Below are 26,925 nucleotides of genomic sequence, written 5' to 3'. Positions count from 1 at the left end.
AACAACGACTAAATAAAATAAGCATTTTCGGTGTGATGGTGAGGAGGTTGTGGTGTTGGTGATGGTGATTGGAAGAGGGAACAGGTAGAAACTAATTCTTAAAAAAATGCTCATAGGTATACAATATATACATAGACAATTTCAGGTTACCTACCCTTAGCGCTCAACGTCGTCAAAGTGTAACGAAAAATTAACATAATATATTATGTAAAGTGGAAATCGATAACGTTTCCGTGCTGAACGGTAGCGCACGCGAGTAAACACCGGAATTTTTTGTATATGTACCCACAAGAGACGTACTTATTTAAAAGGGATTCGAAAAAGAATATTATAATCATTATACCCACAAAATTATAATATTTATGTCAAAAAACCGCACAAAATATTACAATATATCAGGGAAGAAATTGGTAACCAGGCGCATGAACCAATTTTGGGCCCAAGATCCTAGTCTATATATACTATATACTCTATATATGTACCTATAGTTGTACCTATCCACATTTAAATTTGAGCATTCCTACTTACCAAAACACCTCCCACCAAATTTATACTAAATAGTAGAACAATAATTTTTAAATAACTTTAATGATACGTAAATTGCGTTCAATAATACACATATAATATAGATAATGAAACGTTTCACCCAGTTCCGTTTATTTAAAAACGTTAATATCGCGCGTAACTATATAATTTTTCTTTTTCGAGTATAGCCAGTACAGTGACATCAATATTGTATAAACACCACAGGCGATACAATAATCATTATTTTCTTTTGGTTTATTGAACTTGAATTGCATTTTTAAACATAGATACAGCCGATTGAAAAATATTAAAGAAAAACAATAATAAAAGTATTTCTAAGTAATTATGGGGCTTTCAAAGTTTTGAGCCCAAGTGCACGTGCACCAATGTCCCACTTTGCACTTGCGCGAATCTGGGCTTGAATATTAAACGTATACGTCGTTGGATTCGCGAGGCCGTGGACAGAAAACGTATGGTCATGAGCGTTTGGTCATAATATTCGTATTAATAATATGTTTTTTGTCGTTATTAATTACGTGCGGCGTCGATACTCCGAGTGACGAGACAATGGTTATGATAATAAAAAACCAGCGATTTATATTAATTTAGCTGTCGTCCGTTCATGTACGCGATTTAACGATTACGATTTAATTCCGTTCCATAATAATATTATATTATACACGTACGTAACCACAGTGCACCACACTGCGACCGCCGCGACCTGTACCGTCTGCCTCTGTCGCATCTGGTCTGATCTCCTCGCTGTACCCCAAGTCCGTATTCGTATATCGTCAACAATATTAATATAATGATCGCAACAATGATATTAACAATATTATTCTAAACATTTCTCTTCGGTTTCATACGACCAAGACTCTCCGTCCGGGCGCTTCACGCGTACAAAACGGCAAAGCTGTGTGAATTTCCACACGCGCGCACACACGCTCGACCCGCACACACACACAAACCACACACACACACGCACACATACACACATATACACACACAACCACACACATACGCACTCTGCCGCCGTCGTGTCGTCGCCGACGTAGCTGCCGCCGCCGCCGCCGCCGTTCATTCTCCGGTCGACCACTGTCGGTGCTCGTTTGTGTTCACAATACCTTAGTCAGCGGTTTCCGACACGATCAATTTCCAACGACGACGAATAACTTACCCAATCACAGTAAGTATGTTTATGTACAATATACCGTAATTCAATATTATTATTATACATCGTATATTCGTATACGCGCGAGTCGATCGTATTAGCCGATCTGCATAGGTTTATAGGTATACTCTGATATGACGTGATGATGATTGATGATTACGTTACGCGTAGGTTTGAATAATAATGTTGTTTTTGGGAATCGTATTGATTTGTTATTTTTTACTTTCGTAACTTTTTACTTCGTCAGCAAGCACTTATCGTTTGCCAGGAGATCGTTGAATACGATTTTGAATTTGGATTTCAGTACGTTATAATAATCTATAAATTATAATACTACTTTATAATAGTACCGACAGTAACTGTTGTATTACATGTAGTGTTGTCGTATTATCACAACCGAATTCGCGAAATATATAAAGTTTTCCGCAGAAATGCAAAATGTTTTCCAGGTCACCGTTTTCGGTTCAAAGTTAAATCGGTCTTGTGTCGTATTACACGTTTTCCGTTTTGGATTAAAAATCAATCCTAATGGAGCCATTTACGTAATATCTTTACTGAACATTATGTTAATTTTACTAGTTTGTTTGTATTTTCTAATCGAGTATTGTATAATAGAACCGTGTGTTAATAATCGTTTAAAGTAAATAGTTTAAAACAATTACCGATCGTAACTCGTAAGTGACCGGTTAGTTGTAATAGATACTATATAGCTATAGAGTATAATATAGAAAGGACTCATGCAGTTGCGAACAAGTAATGTTACTTTCAGTTTAAATATTTTAATCACCGATTTACAGATACTTATCAGATGCCTACCATTATATCTATCAGATACAATAATATTATATATATATATAGGTACTTATAATATATTTTGATTCTTGAGTGATATATATTTATTTCCAAATGATTAAATATATGTTTATATTCGATCGTTAAAGTTCTTCACTTCAATGACATTTATACTGCAGTTCATTCGTAGGTATTTATACCTAAAATATATTTTCAATTTTTTCAACTTCCTCATGATTTAGCTATTTAACCATGTTTTTTTTTTGATTATCATCAATGTTATTTAATTCTATGAATTCTGGAATTCATGCTCTACTAAACAGAGAATTTAATTTTTAGATTTTATTGATCCGTGTAGTAATACATTTTTCTCAAAACAAAACATGTTTAAGGAATCTAAACAGTTTTTAACTGTAAGGAATAATGAATACAACAAATAAAACTAGATTCAAAGATTTGTTATAAAAATAATTTAACTCATAACTCTACTAATTAGAATATAGATGAATAAATCCATAATCCAAACGTAGGTATTCAATTATTTAAGTCTATACCTAATATACTTTTAGAGTATAAATACATTTCCTTAAGTATTTACGAGGAAATGTCTTCCAAAAAGTTCAGATATTCATTCATGTAAGATAATTTCAAACATCACACACATTATATTGTGTGAATACCTGCAATTGCATATTTGTTAAGTACTTACATATAAAAAATATGTTGATATTATTATTCGTTCGTTATCTTTAAACGTGGATCGTTTCATTTTATGTACACCATGAATATATGTAAGTCTATTTACTATATTATTAAAATGTTAGTTTACTATTTGCACTAGAGATTACAAAATCGAGTATTGTCCGTTATTGTATCCACACACCATGCAGGTGAGCATTTTTTTTCAAAATTAGGTAGGTATTACACAATTTTAAAACAATAACAAGCCGGCTGTTTTATATATAAATAAAACACAGAGCAAATACTAAATACGAAGAAAATAAGAAGAGAAATAAATTGTATATTTTTCTATAAGTACCATAATTCAAAAATATTTAATTTCTGAATATCCTATAATAATAATCCTATTCAATTTTTAGTAGTAAGATTGATATTAAATTTATGATTGTTTTTTTTTAGTTTACTATTCCGCACTTTTGAACGTAAAATCGAATATATATAAAAAAAAAATAATACTTATATAATGTATTGTACTATTGTAATCTATAAGACTATACATTTTTTTTATCGATGAGTAAAAGAGTATAACGAACCATATACGAAATAAAAACAGTTATAAAGCACCAAGTTTTATGTATCTCAGTCTAGAGAAATAGACATACAATAGTAAAATATAAATAATGAATATAATGTTACGATATTTTATTTTCGCTAGTTCATATTGCTTACAGGTTTGTTTTTATGGCCCGTACAACGTATGTTGCAAACAATGTCCCCGATATTTTTACAACTAGTCGATAAAACACACTGCGAATCTCATAGCTGAAGTCACTGCAGGTTATTATATAATATACGTAGGCACATTTTAATGTGCATTGGTTCACACAAAAGAAATGCTTATTTTACACGTTCAGGTGACCTCCGCGGCAATTATAGGTGTACTACATAAATATTATTTACGCATAGTTATACAAATTTATATATATATAAATAATTATAGGTGCATTTTTTTTATATTGGGTGTCTTGCATAACACCCGTATAAGGTTATCTGAAAATAAAATAGTATAAGTTTTTGGACATATAGAAAAACACAACGTGAGGGTGTCACCTTATCACCTTGTTCCACATATTTTTTCGGGTAAAACAACGACGATACACGACAGTAATCGGATAAGAAACTCGAAAAGACGTGCTGCGTGTTTTTACATGATACGTGTATGACGCTACAACACACAGATGGATGGAAACAGAATAATATTAAATAAAAACAAACTGGTAACAAGTGTCGGGTAACGACCGGTACTAATTGGTACGAAACAACATATAACTATACATATACTATATTATCATTATGACATTATGTACGTATTGTATTTGTATATAATACTATACATACACGAACGCTGGACGAGTATTGTACGAACGAAGTTTTCTGCTGTATAATATAATATATTACATTATGCCGTGTGACTAATATAACATTATGTTATTACTATATAGGCGTGTATTGTACAACACGCGGACGGTTATACGGAAACGCACGTTGAACTTTTGTCTTACCGACGACACAAACAATTTGACACACGCGGTTCGAGTTTTCATGGTGCAATGCACCTATAGCTATAATATATCAGTACATGACACACGGAGGACTCGGGCCACACGTGTGTAGGTGTCGTTGAAATGTTACCCGTTATAGGTACTCCCGAAACGCATTCTAGTTCGGCGAGAACACACAACAGTCCACCTCTATATTATGCATAGGTATCATATTATTATACTATATATAGGTAACATATTGTAGGTACTGTTATAATAACATAGGCACAGCCCGCCGGTATAACAATAAAAGTAAAAAAAAAAAACGGTTGTAAACGTTACATAATATGCATAGTGACACACACGCCCGAATTTATAGTAATCGTGTTAATCATGTGCGTACCATGTATTGTAATATTATGCCATTAGCCTTTTACCCGATTGATTCGATACGGTTTTAAGCGGACGGTTCAATCTGGACACTAAATTAATAATAATAAAAAACCTTTTTGAAATTGATAAAATTACATAATATTATTCTACTGATTCATGGTGAGTTGGATAACAGCGGCGACTCACGAGAGAACACGTCAAGTCTTATAGACAAGTATATTATAATATACGTATAATACTTACTCGAAAACGCGGTATTGTTTCTTGTCCACACAACGCATTTCTTTCGTGCAGGTAAATATCGCTATAGTATAATTATACCTAAAATGTTTTCAGTGGTATTTTCTCACTAGAACCAAATAATAATAATAATAATGATGATAATAATAAACAGTTCTCCGGCTGTGTTTATTTTTTATATAAATTCTGCGTTTGATATTTTACAATTCGTAACATTTTATTCATTTAATACGGTATTTGGTACATTTTAACGTTTTATTACCTATATATTTTATAAACATCAAAGGTATTTACTTACCTTACTTCCTGAAAACAATAATTAATTTTTTTATATGTACCTGCCATTCTCGTTTTTCAGTGATGCGTAGTTTTTTTGTTACTGCGGAGTAAAAGGCTTTTTCGTTGAACGAAGATTGTTCGTCGATTGGTCTTAATTATAATTAATTATATTATATTTGATGGCAGTGATGGATTGTTGTAACTATAATGTATGAATAGCACCCTGCACTAATTGTTACCAACGTTAAAGTTAATTCAATTATATTACACTTTATGGCTACATTTACATAGTAATATAATTAATATAATATATTATAATGTGGCCACAATTTAATTTAGGCGTAATATGCTTATTTTTTTTTTAACTAGTAATATTATTGTAGGTATATACTTACTGATAATAAAATACAATTTAGTGGGAAGTATTTGGTTTTAAAACCTTCATGAAATCTAGTTCAGCGTGTAATCCACGATGTAAATCCACGCTATTATTCTGAGTTTAACAATCGAATCACGCGCACGCGTTTTGACATTTTAACATTCGTTTAAAACGTTTCGTTGGAAACTTTCGCAAACGCTCTGCAGCGTTATTTTTCACAGAGTGGTCGACTTCGCGACGAATCGAGGTGTCAAGATAAAAAAAATACTATTATAGGATTAATAATATTTGCAAGAGACGCAGACGCGCAGTCTTTTTTTGGGAATCGTCCAAATTACAATAACCTCACGACAACCGCCGTAGTAGGAGTTAAAAGAAAAAAGGTCGTCAACCCCACAAAAAAAGAACACATCCATATCAAATATTATATATACACTTTCCATTGAAACAACGGCAGCGGTCCTTGTCTGGCAATAAGCCCGGATGCACTGTAAATAACAATAATCGTCCAGACACAATATTTAAAGATGCAGCGTACCTACATTAAGTGGTTTTTTGTTTGATATTGTATAATAGATAACAGTAATAACTCATAAAAATAACTAAATATAAAATATAACGTAGGTATAGGGTTGTTTGTCGATGGCTGAGCACTCGATAACGGTTTAATCGTTATTCGTATAATCGTATGTGTATTTACGAATACTTTTTATGTACCTATTAATTATTATAGTTTATACTATATTGTATATGATTGTAAACGTAAAGTCGGATTCATCACAGCTACGTTGTGTATCGTGTTGTGTCGATCAAATCGTATTGTGATTATACTTTTTTGGTATCATGTAATAACCAAGTTGCAACCGAGTATACCAATAATTCACCATAGTTCAACTTTTAAACCATCATGGTTACCAGTTGTAACCATAGTAACCACGCCATCGCACGACACGACACACGACGAAGCTGTGGATCCGCCTTAAGATGTTAATATGTTAATATGATGTATAAAATATAAATATCATAAATCGTAGGGAAAAAATCTTGTGGTCAATTTCGTTGGACATTTTTTATTTATTATTTATTTCATTAGTTAATCCAACGCTGTTGCTAATAATATGACGTTTCAATTAATAAAGATTTATAAGAAATTTAAAGACTAATGATATGTGATATCGATAAAACTACAATAACGGCTATAATCGAAACTATATAATAGCATTTTCGGTGTAAATATTCAATTAATATTTTATTATTTAATAATAATTATTTTTTGGTTTTGTATTTTAATTTATAGTACTGATGTTGTATAGGTATTTGTATATAAAGAATATAATATCCTTATTATTTGACAATGTTTGTAATGAAATATCACACAAATAAATAATTCACACTTGAAAAAACAAGTGCCTTCGTGAGTTCCTATATGGTGTGATAGAAATATAGGTACAACATGTTATAATCACAAAGCCATAACTTTAAAATAATAATAGCCTGGAATTCTATATTTCGATGCACCATCAAATAGACTATAAATATTATGCTTAAATTTGTTTACCTATATAACCTATGTCACCAGTGGTTCCCAAATAAATTTTCCTCACAATATTTACATTATTTTTACCTCCTAAAAGTTGTGGAACACTTTTAACATTTTCTGTTTCCCAATAATAAGTACTTTTAGGCCCGGATAAAAAAACATCAAAATACAATAATGAAATACAAATTTGTTTTTTTTTGTGTGATTATTATAAACTATAGTTTGTTGGTAACATAATTTATGCTGTTAATAATTCTTTATTTTATTACATAACATAATAAGTAAATATAATGTTGTGTTATCTGATTATTTTAAATGCTTTAATTTGTTTAACATTGGGTTTAGAATTATAAATTGCCAATTCCAAATAGTTAATATAATATGCTTTAACTTAATTATTAGATATAATTAACTTCATTTTGATAAAGCCTGCTCGTTATTATTTTGAGATTTGGTCTAATATTTAAACTTTCAACAATTATTTTCAGTTTAAGATTGGTTAAGAAGTTGTTAAATTCTTTTAAATTAACTTTTAATTTAATTTTTAGTGTGATTTTTCTCATCATTGTATTATATTATATTATAGTAGTGTAGGTATTACTTAATTAAATTAATATAATCCAATTAATGTTTCTTCACTTTATGCAGGTCAAAAAGCTTTTGTGGTTCACTTACTGACTAGCACACTAAATTGTAACGCACCAGCATAATATTACTATACAGGTATTACTACGACAATATAACATTCTTGATGTACCTATAAGAGTTCTCAAGTCTTAACTCATAAATTATATAATTATTGTTCGAGTGTTGAATTATACCTACTTAGAAAAATAACGAGTAACACTTGATAAATAGCATTCATTGTAATAGTCCTTATAATGTTTATATTGAGACAAAAATTATGTGTGTTTTTATAGAACTCATAAATATTTTATTTTACTCTTTAATTAATTTTCTTTCTTATGTTTGAAATATTATTTCTTTATTTCTTTATTCCACATGAATACGAATAGTCTAATAGTTAGTACAATATTATGGTTTAATAATATAATTTTAGAGTATCTAGACAACTTAATTTCTATTAAAATAATATTTGTTACTTAAATGTTATACTTAATTTTCATTCCGTTAGTGGTTATATTAATAAATTATTATCATTTGTTGTTATTTCAAATAAGTAAATAGTATCTCGACTTAATAATTATGACTAAACAAGTCTGGCTAAACTGAAAAAGCTTAATTATGGATTTCCTATATTATATTTTTCAACTGCACGTAAACCTTTGACACGTGTAAATGTGATATAGATGCCAAATGTTGTTATATATTCTATGCCTTAAAAAAAAACGAGGGTCGTTGTACTCGGTATATTTTTATTAATAATTCATTTACTTGTTTACACGATCTGTAAAATGCAATAAATGTTTCGTTTTTTTTAAGGGGCAGGTTAAATACAATTGTTATAATTAATCAAGTGCTTGAATATTTATTGGGGTTTCAGGTATAATAAATATTCACACAATGTTAACCTTAAATTTAATTAAAATGTAAACATTTCCAATTACTTAATAATTCTGAAGCGCTTCGTACTTTTATATTACATTGAAAAGATTACTACCAGACGCTGGAAATTCAAAAATGTATTAATATTTTTTTAAATTAAATTTTGATTTAGAAAATAAAAAAAATTGTATGACTGTACTTACCTTTATGCACACAAAATACTTTCATATTATTATGATAACAGAAAAAATATATGAACAATTTTTAAATAAGCACTACTGACCATATTAAGTAGTTTTAACTAAGTATACGATAACTAAATTCATAATATAAAAAACATATAGGGACAAATCATAAAGTAAATCAATTCACTATATCTTGCAGATATTAAGCAATACAGTTATTATACAAGTTATTCGTCTTTTTAAAATTAATGTTTTTAGTGAATAAATGTAATGAGATACATGTTATTTTTATTTTTTGTAACAATAATATAAGACAAATTTGGTGATTTTGTGAAATAAATCATCGTAATTATTCAAATATTCAAAACAAATATTCAACCCTATATCGATTTTTTGTGGTTATACTACCTATCATGGACAACTATAATACAGCAGTGTCCATCCATCATCGTGCATTATATTATTATATTATACAATATACGTTTTAAACTATGAATCTTCGGAATTATCCATCAATGTCGACAGTTAGTGAGACTGTGAAATGTATACGAAATGGTTAGGTTTATTAGACATACAACTGTTTATGATTTGTCTTTCATCACACCGAGTTTTAAGGTAAATAATATATAATAGAGGTACAAAATTAATTGTTATCATCATTTTTGTTATTACTTATAATATTGTTCGGTATACAACTTAGATTTTATGTTGAAGATTTATAATTTAAATATCAATAATTTATCTTAACAATTTAATAAAAATTATTAGTTTTTATTAATTAATATTATAATACAATACTTTTCAATATTTGTGAAGTAAAAAAAATATTTTATAAATTTATTCATAACCTATTTACATAATTACACAACTAATGTATGTAAGTAGAAAAATAAAATAATTTTCCTCCATACGCTTGAGTCGGAGACAATAGTTCTAAATAATTAATTATCATAATCTAATTACGTTTATGTATATCTTAAATGAAAAAAAATTGTGTTTGTCATTAAATTATAACAAAGGATAATTAATATATAAATATAATATAACAAGTAATTTTAGAATTCAGAATTACTTTGAACCTTATCCATAATGCTGGAGACCTGAAGATAAATTTTGCTCAGCAACTAATATGATATATTAATAATTATTTCTCAATTTATGGTATGACAAGACAGATCTATTAACAAAATTAAGATTTTATAGATTTACTACAAGTAGAATTACATTTATTTATAGATTTATCCAAAAAATATATTTTATGTTACCTATGGACATTTTTATTATGGATTTTTATTAATTCATTGCATTCAATACTTTTGTTTTTTGAGATAGAAAAAGTCACAAAAGACGTTTTTTACAGGTAGTAGATTTTGAGAGAATTGCTATTGAACCATTTATTAATATTTAATACGAACCTTAGTTTGATTTCCTTTAAAGGAATATTTTGATTTTTCAAGATCAGATATTAAAATAGTGTATCAAATGTAAAACAAAATATCAAACCTTCACATTCCATATTTAATAATTAATAAACAATAAAAAACAATAAGAATTTTATTCGCACTAAATAGGGATGTGATTAATTGATACTCGTTAGCAAATATTTGTCAAAAAAACTTCTAATATTATTAGCTTCACTACGAATACCATAGTTATAAATTCATATTATGTACCTATATAACAACTTTTTTTTAAGTACAAATTCCAATGTAACGACAGTTACATATTTTATTGTATTCTGATTTAAATTGAATTTTGTATTGTTAATATAAAATCCATCAACTCGTATATGTTTTGGACGAATTCGTCTACGAGAGCTCTTTGAATTTTAAGGAATGCATCTTTTATTTTGAATCTATTTTTAAAAATGGCATTTCGAGTTTCAACATTTCACGTCTAAAAAAATGGGACCAAAGATACGCTATACGTCATCTGCAGACTGTACGTCTACATTAGTGAAATATAATATACAGTTCTAATTTCGCACTATTTTTGTTTCAATTACATAGTTCATTAATTTTATGATTTAATTATGTGTCAATGCTTAAGCGTGCATAAATGTTTCCCAATTTATTATTTTAAATTTAAGTAGGGTATTCTCGGATTGATATTTTAATATATTAATTCTCACTATCCATATATTTGTTACCATAAATTTATATAACCATAAATATTAAAAATAATGTCCATTCATTAATTATAATGATAAAACGAAATTATAATGATAAAGCTTATTTTATGATTTACTATACTCGTTTCTCATTCTAAACTAAAACGTACATGTAAAGTGTAAATATTATAAAGTATATCCAATTTACTTTATAGTTAACAATTGTTATTATCAGTATCGTAATTTGTGTAACTTAAAATATGATAATTGTTAGCGGTTTACCCTGAGGTTTAAAAATGCACACAATTTTTTATAGAAATATTATTAATACTAATTTATAGTAGTTTATTGTTTTATTAAATTTTTTTCTGACTTTCACTTATGTAATTTTGAAATCAATTGGCTTAAAAAGTATTAAATATTGGAACATAATAATATAATCAACAACGAGTTAACAATAGTTCTGAAGTATAAGAAAATCCATTACATAAAATATAGCACACTTTATAGAAATATCAAAAAGGTGACACTGCGACAGTATAGTTGTGTGAAATAACTGGCTACAGAAAAAGCCATAATGGCCATTTAAGAAATTTAAATTTCATTTTTGAAAAGTATATTAATTTTGAACATATCGTATGAGATATTGATTAAATGTATGTTTTGTAGTCCTAATAAGCACTTGTATTGTACTGCAATATAATTAACATGAGATAAATAATTTATGGTATACAAGTTATGAATAGAGGACGTTAACACATTATTCAGATTAATTTTAAATAAATTAAAAAAAAATAAAAAAATGTTTATAGTTAACGTTTTAAGAATATTATATTATGCTGTGTATCATGTTAAAAATGCATCGTATATATTGCTATTAAAAACTTTTTAAAATAAAATAAAAATACCTTTTTGTAATGCTATTCATAACGGTATAACCCTCTATCCCAAGAGGATAACTGTACCGGTGGGATATGTATTTTTTTTATTAAAATAAAATAAAATCGATTATATGAATTATCTAAAAAAAATCGATTATATGAATTATCTAAAAAACAGCGTACTTGAGAGGAAACTCATACATAATATGCACCTATATAATAATATTATAATATTAATAAATAATAATAACGATGAAATTCAATAAGAATACAATGATATTGTAAAACCTATTCGTATCGCGTAAAAAATGTTGGCGGGTTTGTTGTTTACGATGATAAAATGAGTATTATATTTTTATAATGTTCCTATTTTAATGTCAACCACTACTTCAATATACGATTCGAATCTGTTCGCAACATGGTGTGTCTTGAAATATTGTGTGATGTCTATGTCATAGTAATAGATAAGATGATTAATTACACGAATTACACGTGTTGATAAGTGTGAAATATTCTCAATGATGTATACTGTAAAATATATATTGAATTTAAAAAACGGTAATCGCAGTCCTATTATATACCTATCATCACGAATTTCTCGATTGGAAACAATTAGTGTTAATTGAATTATTTTTCATTACTATTATTATTATTTTCTAGACTTAATCATGACATCACCCGCAGCATCACCACAAAAGCCAGCCATCACCAACTCGACCGCGTCTCCAGTCCGTTTGCCGAGCGTACAGCCGACTCCCACGCACAACCCGCAGCCCACCGCCGCACAGTCCGTCCAGGGAAAATGGCAGTGCGCTCTGAGGGACAACCCGGTGATCGCCAGCGGAACTATGGCTTGGACGAGAGTGTGGAGATTTTCCAAGCTCTTGCTGCAGACTGGATGTTAGAAAAATGCTACGACGGATTTTCACACTAAAACATTATTACTCCTCTCTCTCTATCTTTCACTCTCTACCTTTCTCTCTTTTTCCGTGTCAGCAAAAAGACAACCTTTTTATTTTAGAATAAATTATATAGTCGTATATATTATATATGTACGCATAATTTTCACTATAGTTCGGAGTAGTTATTATCGACGTGTATGTATAATATGACTAATAATATAAGACTACGATAATGACACATACTATAATATAATATATTATTATTATATATTATTATATGGACTTAGTGTGATGTACGTTAAGTTAAAGAGTTTAGTTTATCTTAAAATATATTATTATATAATATTGTATGATCTACACCGTGGCGTATTGTATCGTGATCCCTACCCACATTGTCTCGTACCTATATGATAATAATATGTAGACTTAGAACAATAATGCCACAAATTTTATTTGTTAACTCTCGAATTAACAATTTTTACTATATAGTAAGTGTTATTTTTTTTTTTTTTTTTTTAGAATTTCTTGATAATATCGATTATTGTAATATGGCATCAACCAAAGTTAGTTGTTTTTAATTGTTAAGTATTATATACAATCGCACATCCGAAATTCAATTCATTGATTGTAAATGTGTAACTGTTGTAATGTGTAAATGTATTTATATAGTACACAAATATCAAGAAACATCTAATCGTCTATATTTTGGGGTTAATCTTGCAATAATTTAGTTTAAAACTAAAAAGCCATTGCTAAGCAGAGAAAATAACTATTTTCTCTTTAAATCTAGCATTTATGTTTTGAATAAATACTTGCTACGTATAGACTATACTCGTTGACAGCAAAATATATCAATCATAGGAATATTCGAGATAAAATACATTTGTTTGAAAAAATGAAATAATAAGAGTAAGACTAAAGTATTTAATTGTTATAAATGAAATCAAAATGTACCAACAATTCCTATTTATTTCCTATAGATCTATCGAATCAACAATAGTAAGATGAGTCGGTTAAATGATCTGACATTCTGTAACCCATACGAAACGTAACAATTATAGATGAATACATTAATGTCTAGAAATTCGGATAAATAAAAGAATATGACTTTAATTGTTACAAGCAAAAATAACACTTGTGACATTTTTTTCGCCCCTTTGTAAGCCCTACAACAGTACGTAATTTTATTGGATAATTAAACAACAATAATAATTATTATTATAGGTAATATTGTAATGACGGGGACGTACCATATAACTGTACTGTGCAATTACTAATCATAGATACCTATACTATAGATATAAAATTGTAAAATTAGACTACTGTTTTAAGTTGATGTGTGCTCCTATTGTAGCAATAAAATTAAAAATATGCAACCGTTACCCGTAATTGTTAGTGTACACGTTAACGATTTTACTTCTTTTATAATATGCTGGGTTGCATAAACAATCATTAAACATTTAATGAATCGATTTTGAGCTAAAGATCCCTTATACTGCTTTAGTGGCCCGTGATTGGTTTATTAAAGTTTAGTGATTAAATTTAATAAAAATCATAAAATGAATCAATTTTTTATGCAACCTGGGTCTACTAGCATAGATAGATAAGTGTTTTCTGTAATTTGAAAGTTTGAATTTATTAGTTGTTTATCATATTATTATATTGTTATCAATTTAACTAATCGTAATTCGTTATTTGAACTTACTAAATTGTACGACATTTTACTCATATTATTTTGAATAAGCACATTGTTTAACTTCAATACGTAGTAGGGAATATCGCACATTGCAGGTACCTACTCAATAATAAACCAATACTTTGATTTCGTTAATAAATTCCCACATGCTTCTCCGTTAGTTTTAAAATTTGATAATATTATAATATTCTTTATCTCGTGATAAATGATGTACAGACTAATTCTGTTTACTACTATCGTCATTTTAGACGAGCAAATTATATAATTACAACCTTAACAATAATATCAAAAACGCGTACCAAATACCAAATTTGTTTATTACTACCTAATACTTGCCTCGATTTACGACTGTTGATTTGTATATCTAATGATTAACTTAAAGGAATAAGTAATTATTGTTATAATTATAAATTATAATATTTGCTAATATTGGTAATACATTTTTACATTTCAATGTATACTAGTTTATGTGACGTTTTATATTTTTAAAAGACATTTTGTAGAGTGTTTCTTGAACATTGTTTATTATATGGATTGTTGTAAGTAAATTTTTACAATTTATTATTATTATAATTATTAAAATATATGAAAATCACAAATTTCTTTTTCTATGTTTGTATACCTACCACCTTCATTTACACGAAATAATTTAGATAGATACCTACATGGTTTATATTATATAATATTAGGTCTCGTATACAGAATAATAATTGTATAATGATGTGGCGTGATGTGTAGATATTTTATAGTGAGAATAAAAACTAAGGACGTTTTTTATTAATCAATATTCAATAACAATTATACATCTATTGAACTATGTATTAATTGAAAATACGTAGAACACATATAAAAAATAAAACAAGAACTGTTCACAGCAATACAGTATATTAATAGTATACCAAATGCGTTAATTTATATTAATATAATAGAATAAATTAGACCAGGTTACTGGTTAGGTTATATTTTATTTGATTAACATAATAATATATTATATACAAATAGGTACTATAATTATATACTAATATATTATTATATATAACTGGTTGCCTGATTAGTTGAAGAAACAATGAATATGAAAGATGTAATAACAGTGATTGAAATTTGAAGGATCAAAAGTTATAATTTAAATATCATGTTTTAAATCAATACACATAATACTATATTAACCCTGTCGACTGTCATGACGTATATATGTACTAGGTAGGTACTCAGCACCTATTCACATAAGTGCCTATATCATAATATTATACAATAACAGGGGTGCGTTTAAGTGGCCCCCAGGACAAATTCCTAATTACGCCACTGTACAATGACTTATAGGAACAGGCGGGTGTCCCTCGAAGAATTAATAATAATTTTTTCTTTTATATGAAAACCGCTATAATACTTTAATTTTATTTTATCCACCACATACAGTCTACAGCCACATACTGTATCAGAATAATATCATATCATAATGTATATTGTTTGCGTCCAAATAAATAATATCATTTACATTTAGTTATAAATATATGTTTTTTTTTATATACCATCGGTATTTAAGATAATCCAAAATAGATGGATTTGGTATATTTTGTAAATTAACATAATGTGAGTGTATTGAATGAATGTTCTATTACGGTCAGTTCGTCTGACTTATTAAATACATGTTTGTGTCCAAAATAAGTAGGCTTTGATGAATCACTATAAATGTAATGAATACATTTTGTGAACGTGCCTATTGTTATACTTGTCGGCAACAGAAATGTATCGAATTTATGTTATACTTGTACAATAGAAGCCTACAACAATAATTACAAATTAAATTAAACTATACCCGAATATCTATTGTAACATTTGGTTTTAGATTAAATGTCATTTTTTATAATTGGCTTCATAATTCTTTTTATATTAGAAATATTGTTATAAAGTATCCTTGAGCATATTGTTTAAATGTTCTATAACATTATTTACCATGTTTGATGTTTGTATACACGTGGTATAAATATAATAATTGATACTAATAATGTCAATTGTCAGGGCATTTACTTTTAAAAAAGCTTCCTGATAAGTTTTTATATCTCGCTGTAATGTTTCTATTGAAGCCACGCATCCAGTCCCGTATTTTCGTTATATAAAAATTAGTATATTTATTACTTTATAATTCAACATTTTAAAATATAGAACTACATTACTTTTGTAAATAATTTATTTAATTTAAACGTAAAATACTAAAATGTACATAATATTTACCGACCATCATTTTGGGATTTTTTTTTTTGTCAACCATAAACTGTTTACATAAACATTTAAACTTTCAAACCAACAACAAAATAAATATAACAAAAAAGAGGTTAAAGTGACTTACGTTAAGGTAAAATACAATTCAAAATAACGATCAATGGTAACTTAAGACATATTCAATAGAACATGAATAATTGTTAGTCAAGATAATAGAAAGTAGGTATATCGAAGTATTATTACCAAGGGTTGCTTACTTGACAGCTGCTGGCTGTCGATATATATTTAAATATTTTTCAAAAACACTATTATTGATAAAAAAATTAATCAGATACAGTAGTATTATGACTCCCGGTACACGATGGTAAACAAAAAGTTCAAAAACGTATATCATGCGATCTACTTAATATTCAATAGATGAGATAATATGATAAAACTTCTGAAAAGTTAGTTGAGGTGCTGACCTCTCCGTGTTCCCTAAATTTGAGAACTGCTATTAGACGATTTGGAATAAATATTCCTTTTTCTTACACAATCAATTTATTAATATTATTAGTAATATGTTGGACATAAATATACATTATGATAATATATTGTTGCGTATGTTTAGAAAAAAATTCTTATAACTTAAAACTTTTTACAATATATTATAAAGACTTTATATGGTTAAAAAATTAATGCATTTACTAATTTAGCTTCCTCGGGGATTCTAACTTTTACACATACATTTCATTTTAATTTGTACCTACTCCATTATCATCTATATTTATGAATATGACTATACTATTTGGTAGATATTTAAAAAACCTGTGCTTGTTTTTTTTTGTGCTCGATAAACTCAAAAAATACTGAGCTGATTATTTTGATGGGTTTTGCCATTCTTTAAAGAATCTAAAGATGGTATATATGGGTCAGTCATATCTACTGCAATCGGAAAAATGAACAGTTAAGTAGAAATGTATACTCGTGGCGCCATCTGTTCAGTTTTTCCTGTGACATTTAAAAAATAATTTTCTTATAATAACAACCAATTCACCACAGGGCATAAGCATGAACAACTAGACGTGAGTATCGAGTGTTCAAAATGTGCATGTCATTTTTAATATGACAATTTATTCCTATAATATTGAGTATCGAGATGTATTACAGTAAAATACAAATATAATCAGTTGAGGAAAATAAAGTCGCAATTTTGTAATGTGACTAACTATGAAATGGTAAAATAAAATAATAAATGGAGAAAAATATTTATATATGAAAAATCATAAAAATTTTATGAAAAAAAACTTCGTCAACTAAAAACGAATATTGTTAAAAACTATAACGCATGGTTAAATAACCATATGTATAAAATCAAGTAGAGGCAAAGAAGCTTCTACCAATAATAATATACCAAAAATAGAACTATTATCTCTTAAAGACACAATCAGATGCTCCTTGAAAAGGAGCAAAAAAGCACATCAACTACTATAATATAGGAACTAGGTATCTAACAATAAACTCCACTAAACCAAGACTTTTTTAGCTACAAACCCGTACAAGACGAGAACAAACAATATGGTTACGTCATTGCATTGAAAAATAATTGTGTGGACAATGAGTTAAATAGTACGTTAATTAAATATTAAACAATCATAAAAATAATATATATTTAAAAAATGTGTTTACGATTTCCATAATTTGTTAATTGATTATCCGAACACTTTCTTAAACAGAAACCTAGTCTAATCTTCCATTACCTAAACGACGTTCCAGTCAATCTGCCTTCAATTACCTCTTTCTCAAGTTAAATTACTAATAAAAAATCTACATAAAGACTTAACCAATTAACTAAATCGCACTACCCTAATTTTCATTATAATCTAAGCAAAGAATCCATTCTAATCCTTTATTTAAACAAAAATCCTCAGCCTCACTTACTGATAATGCACTGAGAAAGCTCAGAAGAAAATTACCTAAAGATATTTTATAAATCTGATTTTAAATTAAAAACTTCATTAATTTCCCAATGGGTGGCACTGCTGAGTTTCTTCCCATAAATGCTATATTTACAAGAATTATATTTTTTTTGTCACCATACTTTCTTAATATTATGTATATTGTATAGATTTGAACTAAAATTCTTTAAAAATCCAAACTCATTTAAGTATAATACTACTCTTTATAATAAACTGTAAAATTATTATCTTACAAAAGTGGTTAGATATAGTTATTAAGCCCAAATAACGCATCAATATGTTTTTAAATAACAAGGAAATAATTATAATCGGAATTATAATAATTATATATATATGAATAATTTTTACGTGATGAAAAAAAAAAACAAGTTTAATGTGCTAAGTATTTTATTTGTTTTTTTTCGTAAAGAGAACTTGATTCCTTTGATTTTTAATGAATATCGTAATAATGCTAACACAGTGTCTTAAATTCTAAAACAATATTAAATTCAGTATTTTGGATCTTAGTTGTATTTACTTTTTATCATACCATATGCCCTTTCAGCGACCATGATACAAGGCACATGACTGTAAGCACTAGTAATCATTGGCAAAACAGATCGACCTACTGCTCGCAAATTAGAAATACCAATCACGTTCAGCTCACTGTCAACAACAGCATCTGTGTCAGTTTCTAATCCCATACGACATGATCCAGCAGTACTTGACGTTGTAGACACCATGTATTTTAATAAACACTCCCAGTGCTCATTGGTCTTTTTAGTGTATTTCGCACATCCATCGAGGTCAATATCTTCTAACTTCGCGTTTACTAACTTCATTCCATCAGATTTTTCAATTTTGGAGAGTAATTTGATAGCTTCGAGAAAACTTTTCACATCGTGTTTCTCCGTCAACATATTGCCAACAATAATCGGACTGTCCAATGGGTTCTTACTTCTTAAAAGAATTTTGCTGGTACTTTTCGTGTTTATTAAAGCTATTGTAAAAATAGAAATAGCACGTTCGTAATTCAATTTAGCATACACCGATAACAAATTATCACTAAATCCAAACATTGATTTTAGTTGGCATAACTTTGAATAAGAGTTTTTGGGAATGTAAAATTGATGAACTTCAATATCGGCGAATGAAGAACCAGACATACCAGTGTTTAAGAATCCACCAAAGCTCATACCGTTTGGTCTACTTAAGGGTCCTGAATGTCTAGCCAAGTATTTGAAGGCAATTTCTTCATCTGTCTGGTTACAAACCACTGATTTGTCGTAGGAGATAACAAAGCCAGTAAACACTGGAGTAATTAGGAAATTCTCACCTACTTTTAAGTCTTTGACCACTGGAACTTCCATTTCAGACAAATGCTTTTTAGGCCCAATACCCGAGGCCAACAATATCTGAGCAGAACCAACAGCCCCAGCACAAAGTAAAACTTCTAATTTAGCTTTTATTGTTAGAATTTGACCGAATTTCGTATGTACTTCAACTCCAGTCGCCTTCATTTCTGTTTTGTTCACTATAATTTTTGTAACTCTGGAATATTTCATAACTTTTAAGTTTTCACGGCCGAAAATTGGGCTTAGATATGCCTTAGCGGTGTTAATAGATCTACCGTTCTTTATTATTCCTTGCATTGAAACAAATCCAACTTCAATATCTTTTTCGTTGATGTCACTTTCTTTTTTACAACCAATATGTTCAAAACCAGAACATACTATTTTTTCTAAAACGCTTACTTCAGTTTTTCGGAATTTGCTTACAGGGATAAGACCACATTTTCCATAAATGGTAGTGTTTGTTTCAGTTTTTGTAATTGAGCGAATTCTTTCGACTTTTTTGAAGTAGGTCTCCGTTGTATTGTAAGACCAATTCTTTAAACCTTTTTTAACAAGTGAGTTATATAGTTGTTCACTCCCTCTTACATAAAGTTGAGCATTCGTGGTACTGCTTCCTCCTAAGCATTTTCCTTTATGTATTTTCATATTACCTCCAATTCCAAATCCAGTCGTACTATCTGGTTGTATTTTGAACTGCCAGTCTGCAACACTATTTAGTGACCTGTCCCATAAACTAGGAATTTGCGTTATAGGGAAGGGGTCCCCGCCTGCTTCAATTAATAATACTTTCCATTTGATATTTTCAGATAGCTTGTTTGCTAGAACGCATCCCGCATTACCACCACCGATAATGATAAAATCGAACTCTTCATCGTTTATGACATAACGCGTGGAATCTTGGGGATATATGCTATCATCCATGAGTTTATAACGTTGATAATCCAATTGACTTAAGACTTCTCCTATTATACCAACAGAATTCATACCACTATCAAATCTGAACTTCTGGAATGTATTCAAATATTCATACACCGATACTTCGTCTTCTGATGTTTCTTCCTCTTCACTGTCATCATTTTCAGAGTCGTTATCATCAGGTTTGTCATTGTCATTGTCTTTATTCTCGGTTTTATCATTTTCATTTTCGGTATTCTCAGTTTTATCATTGTTATCGTCTTTATTCTCTGCTTCATCATTGTCATCGTCTTTATTCTCTGCTTCATCATTGTCGTCGTCTTTATTCTCTGCTTTATCATTTTCGTCTTCTTTATTCTCTGCTTCATCATTGTCGTCGTCTTTATTCTCTGCTTTATCATTTTCGTCGTCTTTATCCTCAGATTTATCATTTTCATTTTCTTTATCATCAGTTTCATCATTTTCATTGTCTTTATCCTCTACAAATTGTTTACCAATTGAGTTTGACTCATTATTTTCGTCCCCATTTGAGTCTTCAGAAGATTTTGATTTAACTGATTTATTACAATCTAGTCTATTAGATTTTATACTATCGTTTTTAGTGCTAGCTTTTTGATCAAGTCTTGACTTAATTGTTTTACGTAGTTGATTAATTTTATAACTATTAATACTATTATTTATTTTATTATTATTATTTGATGTAAATTGATTAAATCGTCCTGAAGTCTTAACATTTTTATAATTATTTGTGATACCTTCATCATCATCTAAAACATTCTTTGATGTTTTAAGTTGATTGATTTTATGTTGCAACAAATTAGTTCTTTTTAGGTTATACAATCTAGCCATATTTTGTTTATAATTTGCATGATGCATATTATTGTTCATATTATTACGTACTGATGTGTATTTACTAAAATGTTGTGAATTTCCATTTATACTTTTTAAACCATCTGACCTTGCAACATTCTGTATATTACTGTTTAAATAATATCCATTTTCATTGTTTTGTACTTGCGTCATCTCACTATCGATAGATCTACTAGCACTGCTACCAGATGAACTGAATTGTGCACCATTTTGATAAGACGAATATGTTTGGCTTCCACTAATTAACGTGCCACTCAAGAGTCCTAAACGAATAGCTTCTTCTTCAGTTAATAACCTAGTTGTTGTTGTTGACATTGTGTTTGCCACGTATCCTTTTGGTATTGACAGAAATATGTTTCCATTAATACCCATAGTGTTTGTGCTTGACGTAATTGTTGTGCTCGTACTTTGATGTATCGATTTTTGAAAGTCATTACCAGTAGATCTGGTCATGACAGACCCAATAATTTTGTTCGCAACTAAAGGAATAATCTTTTTTCTTATGACCTTTTTAGCCGCCTTTCTTAGTGTTTTCTTAATTTTTTTCGAAAGAGCACGACTATGTACAAATGTTTGTAATTTCCTTGTTGATTGACTATCCCTGTAATCCAAGTCCTCACAACTTTCATCATTGTACTCGCTGCTGTCTTCTTCAGAGTTATTGCTAATTTTTGTAAGACCTTTTTCAAGATCTTCAATTTTATTCTTTGAATTTAAAACATTGAATTTCGACGAAGTTCTAACAGTTGTTGTTGAGGAAGAACTACTAGTCGAACATGAGCTGATTGATATTTTCTTTTGTTTTGGTTTACTCCAATAGCATGTTCCATTGCAAAGCCTAAAAACAATAAATTTAATATTATTTTTATTCATTATTATTTATTGTTAGAAGTATTATTTTTTATGAATAATTTTACCCAGCATTTAGAGTATAAGTACAGAAAACATACTTAAATAATATTATAATTGTGTATGTTTTAGTAATTTTATTTATTTTAGATCATACATCAACAATTTTAAACATAATTTTCATACGTTCACTACACTAGATACACAGCAAAGAGATGAATGTATTGATTTTACAATGATGTTTTTTTGTTGTTGTCTAAAGTCAACTTTTGGAACTTAAAAGAATCTTTAATTTTCCAATTTAAGGATGGTTTCTGGTAGTAAATAAGTTCTAGTTGCTACTTTAGGAACACAAAAGTTAAAAAAAAACAATTACTGAAGAACTAGAATATTTACGCAGTACAAGTTTTCGAACAAATGTATAACCTTAGCGACTTTTTTTTAGCGATTTTCAATGCAATTTAAAAAATATTTATACTAATTTTAAGCTATTTATACCACTAACCTAATAACCTTATTGTTAATATATTAATACATTTATGTAGGTATAATTAAAATTCAGAACTATATTATTAATGCATATAAGTTAACACGGAGGGATAAGGCAGAGGCATTTATGTATAATATATTATAGTACCTAGGTGTGCTGTATGCCTGTATGTGCAAATAATTTTATTATATCGTATACCTACGTATTATCATATAAAATAAGTATACATTCATAGTAATAATAATTATATGTGATAGATGTATAAAGATGCTATATAATCCATACAGTAAATGGATGAAGTTGTATTGCATCTTAAAATCAATTTAATTATTAGAATGACTCAAACTAATTTATTATGCATTTATATAAAATATTATATAATTTTAGAAATATATTTTTGTTTGGATTTTATTATAAAAAAAAATATGATTTGAGTTAAAGATAAATTAGTTTTAAAAAGACTATTTATTATTTTATATAATTTCAAATACATAAGTAGTATACAAAAATTATAATCATAATTTTACAATAACTTTTCATATAAACATACATTTTATAATATTTAAAAGTAAATACATTTTTATTAGTATTTTAAAAATATAAACAATATAAAGTAACTTACTGAATAGCCAAGCCGATGATAATCAAAGAACGAAGCAAATGGCCCATTGTCATTTTTAAAGATGACGACACCTAATACTTCCAATTGTGGGTAATGCTAGTATTTATAGTATTTATATAGTACTTTATTGAATTAAATGTAATTATTTTAACAGTTGTCCATACGCACATTTTATGTAAATATGTCCATTTAGGTGTTGACAATAAAAATAAAAAAAAAGATTAATGTACATCATTAAACGGACGAAAGTCGAACAAATGATTAATGTGTTTTATCAGGTTTTTCTAAATGTTACGTAGAAAAACAGTTTTAGTGAAACAAATCCGTCGTGAACCATTCCGAACTGTGTATCGATTGATTTGTGAAATGCACGAGTAAATAATGGACCGGATTTTCAACAAAAACAAATGAAGTAGTGAAGTACCTAAATTAATTAAGTATCAAATTTAATTATTTTGTGCTACAGCAATAAAAAAAAAAAACGATCGAATAACCGTCGTACTCGTGTCGTTTTAATAATATTAAAGCTACCCAGCCAATAGAAATACGTGCACGCTAAACGTTCTGTAGTGAAATTAATTCAATATCATCCTCGGCTCCAACATAGGTAGGTATGTGTTTGTTTATATATTATTATCACTTAATAGTTAATAATAAGTGCCCTGTTCATTTTTCAGATATATTGTCATAATTAATTACACCATGCGATTTTTTTCCCACGGCTAGTGTGTTCAGCTATATAAGAAGAATTAATGTTTTTCATCGGTCTACAATGGATAACAATCGAATAAGTACCCATTAAAAGACTATATTTTTCGAAGACAATAAATTTTAGGTGAAAAACATTTTATGACTGCGATCGTTACACTGATCTTTTCCTAAAAGTCCTGGGAAAATGTACACATAAACTCTTGTTGAAGTGTTATTTCCAAATAAACGTATATCGTATTAATTCGTAGATCGTACCTAAATTATGTACCTACCTATACCAAATCACTAATCAGTTATATAGTATTCAACGTTTAAACGTGTTGGCTAAAAAAGATTATATTTAAATTTATATTTTGCTACAAATTACTAATTAGTAACTACAATTGAATCTATATTATTACCCATATATATATAACACGATTTATTGTAATTTCATCAAGACATAATCAGTGTATTAAGTTTATTATGGTTATTATATTATTGAACTTCAGAATTTTGTAGTACACTTAGACCAAACATTTTATTACACAAAACCAACTATTTTTTTTTATCGAAATTTCACATCTAGATTTCATATTTATTTCATGCAATTTGCAGTGTGCATTACCTATTGCAATATGCATTGTTATTTTCCGTGTCTTATATTTAATACATATATAACTGAATAATGATTTTTCTCAAAAATAATCAGACGCATATATGATCATACTAAGTAAATATGTGTTTTGCCTTTTATTTTGAATTAACTTGTCTATGTGACTGTAAAGTGTGTGAAGTTAGTGAGAATTCAATACATTTTAAAAATATAAAAATATACTTAAAAAATGTATTCATTAATTTTTATATTGACCTTGATGGTTTATTAATTATTATTTTGATACTAACTTTTATTTTTATATTAAATAAGTTATTAATTTACTACATTTTAGATTCTGAGCGAAGCTCATTTTCATCAACAGTAACTTTTCTGATAGGAAAGTGAATCTAAAAGCGACGTGAAAAACAAAAGAAAAATTAAGGAAAAATGGGAATTTTTACGCAAAATCTGTTTTCGAGAAAATCGATTTTGGTTTTTGGTGTAACTCTAAAACAAATGACCGTACATGAAATTTTGACTGAATGTCTATATTAGCATTTTCTATACACCATAACATTTTCCAAATATTTTGACTTATTTTGAGCTGTTTACGGATATTTTAATTTCCATTTTTTTTAGTTTTATTTCTTATAACTATCAATAAAATTTTATATGTTGGGTAAAAAAGCTTGACAATTTAATAGAAGGCTTCTAGGTTATTGTTTCAAAGGCAGATGAAAAAAATTAAAAATCCTTAGTCACGGTTTTTATTTATAAGCATTTAAAGTTCAAATCTTGACAAAATACGGAAAAATCACAAAAATTAGCAAATTATTTTGATTTGAGAATTCATAAAAATTTTTCTTTTTAAATCTAAGATTGTAAATAAAATGCAATGTAGCAGTTGAAAAATATCAAAAATACATAGGCACAATTTTTTTTTATAAGCATTTAAAGTTAAAATTTTGACAAAATTTATCAAATTTAAAATGTAATAATTATTTTGTAGTTAAAAATCTATAAAATGTTCAACTTTTGTAGCTAAGGATTGAATATTTAAAACAAGGCTCCACGTAAATAGGTTATATATAAATTACTTTATCCACAATAATATCATCAAATATACTTGGTAATATCATAGGCTGACTGACCGTTTTCGCTCAGAATCGTTTTTCTTATACAATGATATTATATCATTGAATTCAAATTTAACACCACCCATTACAGTGATCCACTTGTAACCTACTTTTCAACAGAGTGACATCCACTTATCCACCTTTTATTTAAATACAAAATCATTTGTACATTTATTTAGCACATCATTTAATAATGAATAAAATATATGATTTAACATTAATAAGCGTCTTTGAAGAAGTCACTAACTACTCATTAGTATAATATAGAACTGTGAAAAAAGGTTTTTTTTAATTAAATGAATCTTTATCAATATAAAGCGCTAATTTTTTTAATGATTACATTTTTATTAATGCAGATTAATAATCTAACCATAGGTAACAATGTAAACATAGAAAATATAAGGATAATATATTGGTAAATA

The 26,925-nt window shown here is 28.1% G+C and overlaps 1 protein-coding gene and 1 long non-coding RNA gene across 2 annotated transcripts; one reads left to right on the top strand and one right to left on the bottom strand.

Annotated features, from left to right (window-relative positions):
• The first annotated feature begins 961 nt into the window (after positions 1 to 961).
• On the top strand, positions 962 to 15,420 carry LOC132941511 (uncharacterized). Its single transcript, XR_009664171.1, has 2 exons — positions 962 to 1,711; positions 12,884 to 15,420. It is a non-coding gene; the product is annotated as an uncharacterized LOC132941511 (long non-coding RNA).
• A 3,948-nt stretch (positions 15,421 to 19,368) lies between these two features.
• On the bottom strand, positions 19,369 to 24,170 carry LOC132941132 (uncharacterized). Its single transcript, XM_061009058.1, has 2 exons — positions 24,080 to 24,170; positions 19,369 to 22,956 (listed from the first exon to the last, which is right to left on the bottom strand). The coding sequence occupies exons 1-2, from the start codon at positions 24,130 to 24,132 to the stop codon at positions 19,503 to 19,505; spliced, it is 3,507 nt and encodes a 1,168-aa protein (XP_060865041.1). The 5' UTR covers positions 24,133 to 24,170; the 3' UTR covers positions 19,369 to 19,502.
• Positions 24,171 to 26,925: the final 2,755 nt, after the last annotated feature.

The sequence above is a fragment of the Metopolophium dirhodum genome, chromosome 3 (genome assembly GCF_019925205.1).
Source record: "Metopolophium dirhodum isolate CAU chromosome 3, ASM1992520v1, whole genome shotgun sequence".
NCBI classification, from domain to species: Eukaryota; Metazoa; Arthropoda; class Insecta; order Hemiptera; family Aphididae; genus Metopolophium; species Metopolophium dirhodum.
Note: the sequence above shows the minus strand (reverse complement) of the source record. Positions and strands in the feature narration are given on the sequence as shown.

Excerpts from the sequence above, each read along its gene's own strand:
- LOC132941132 (XM_061009058.1), bottom strand. The coding sequence starts at position 24,132 with ATGACAATGGGCCATTTGCTTCGTTCTTTGATTATCATCGGCTTGGCT. Across the intron at positions 22,957-24,079 it reads ATCATCGGCTTGGCTATTCA|GCTTTGCAATGGAACATGCT; the intron begins GTAAGTTACTTT and ends TATTGTTTTTAG.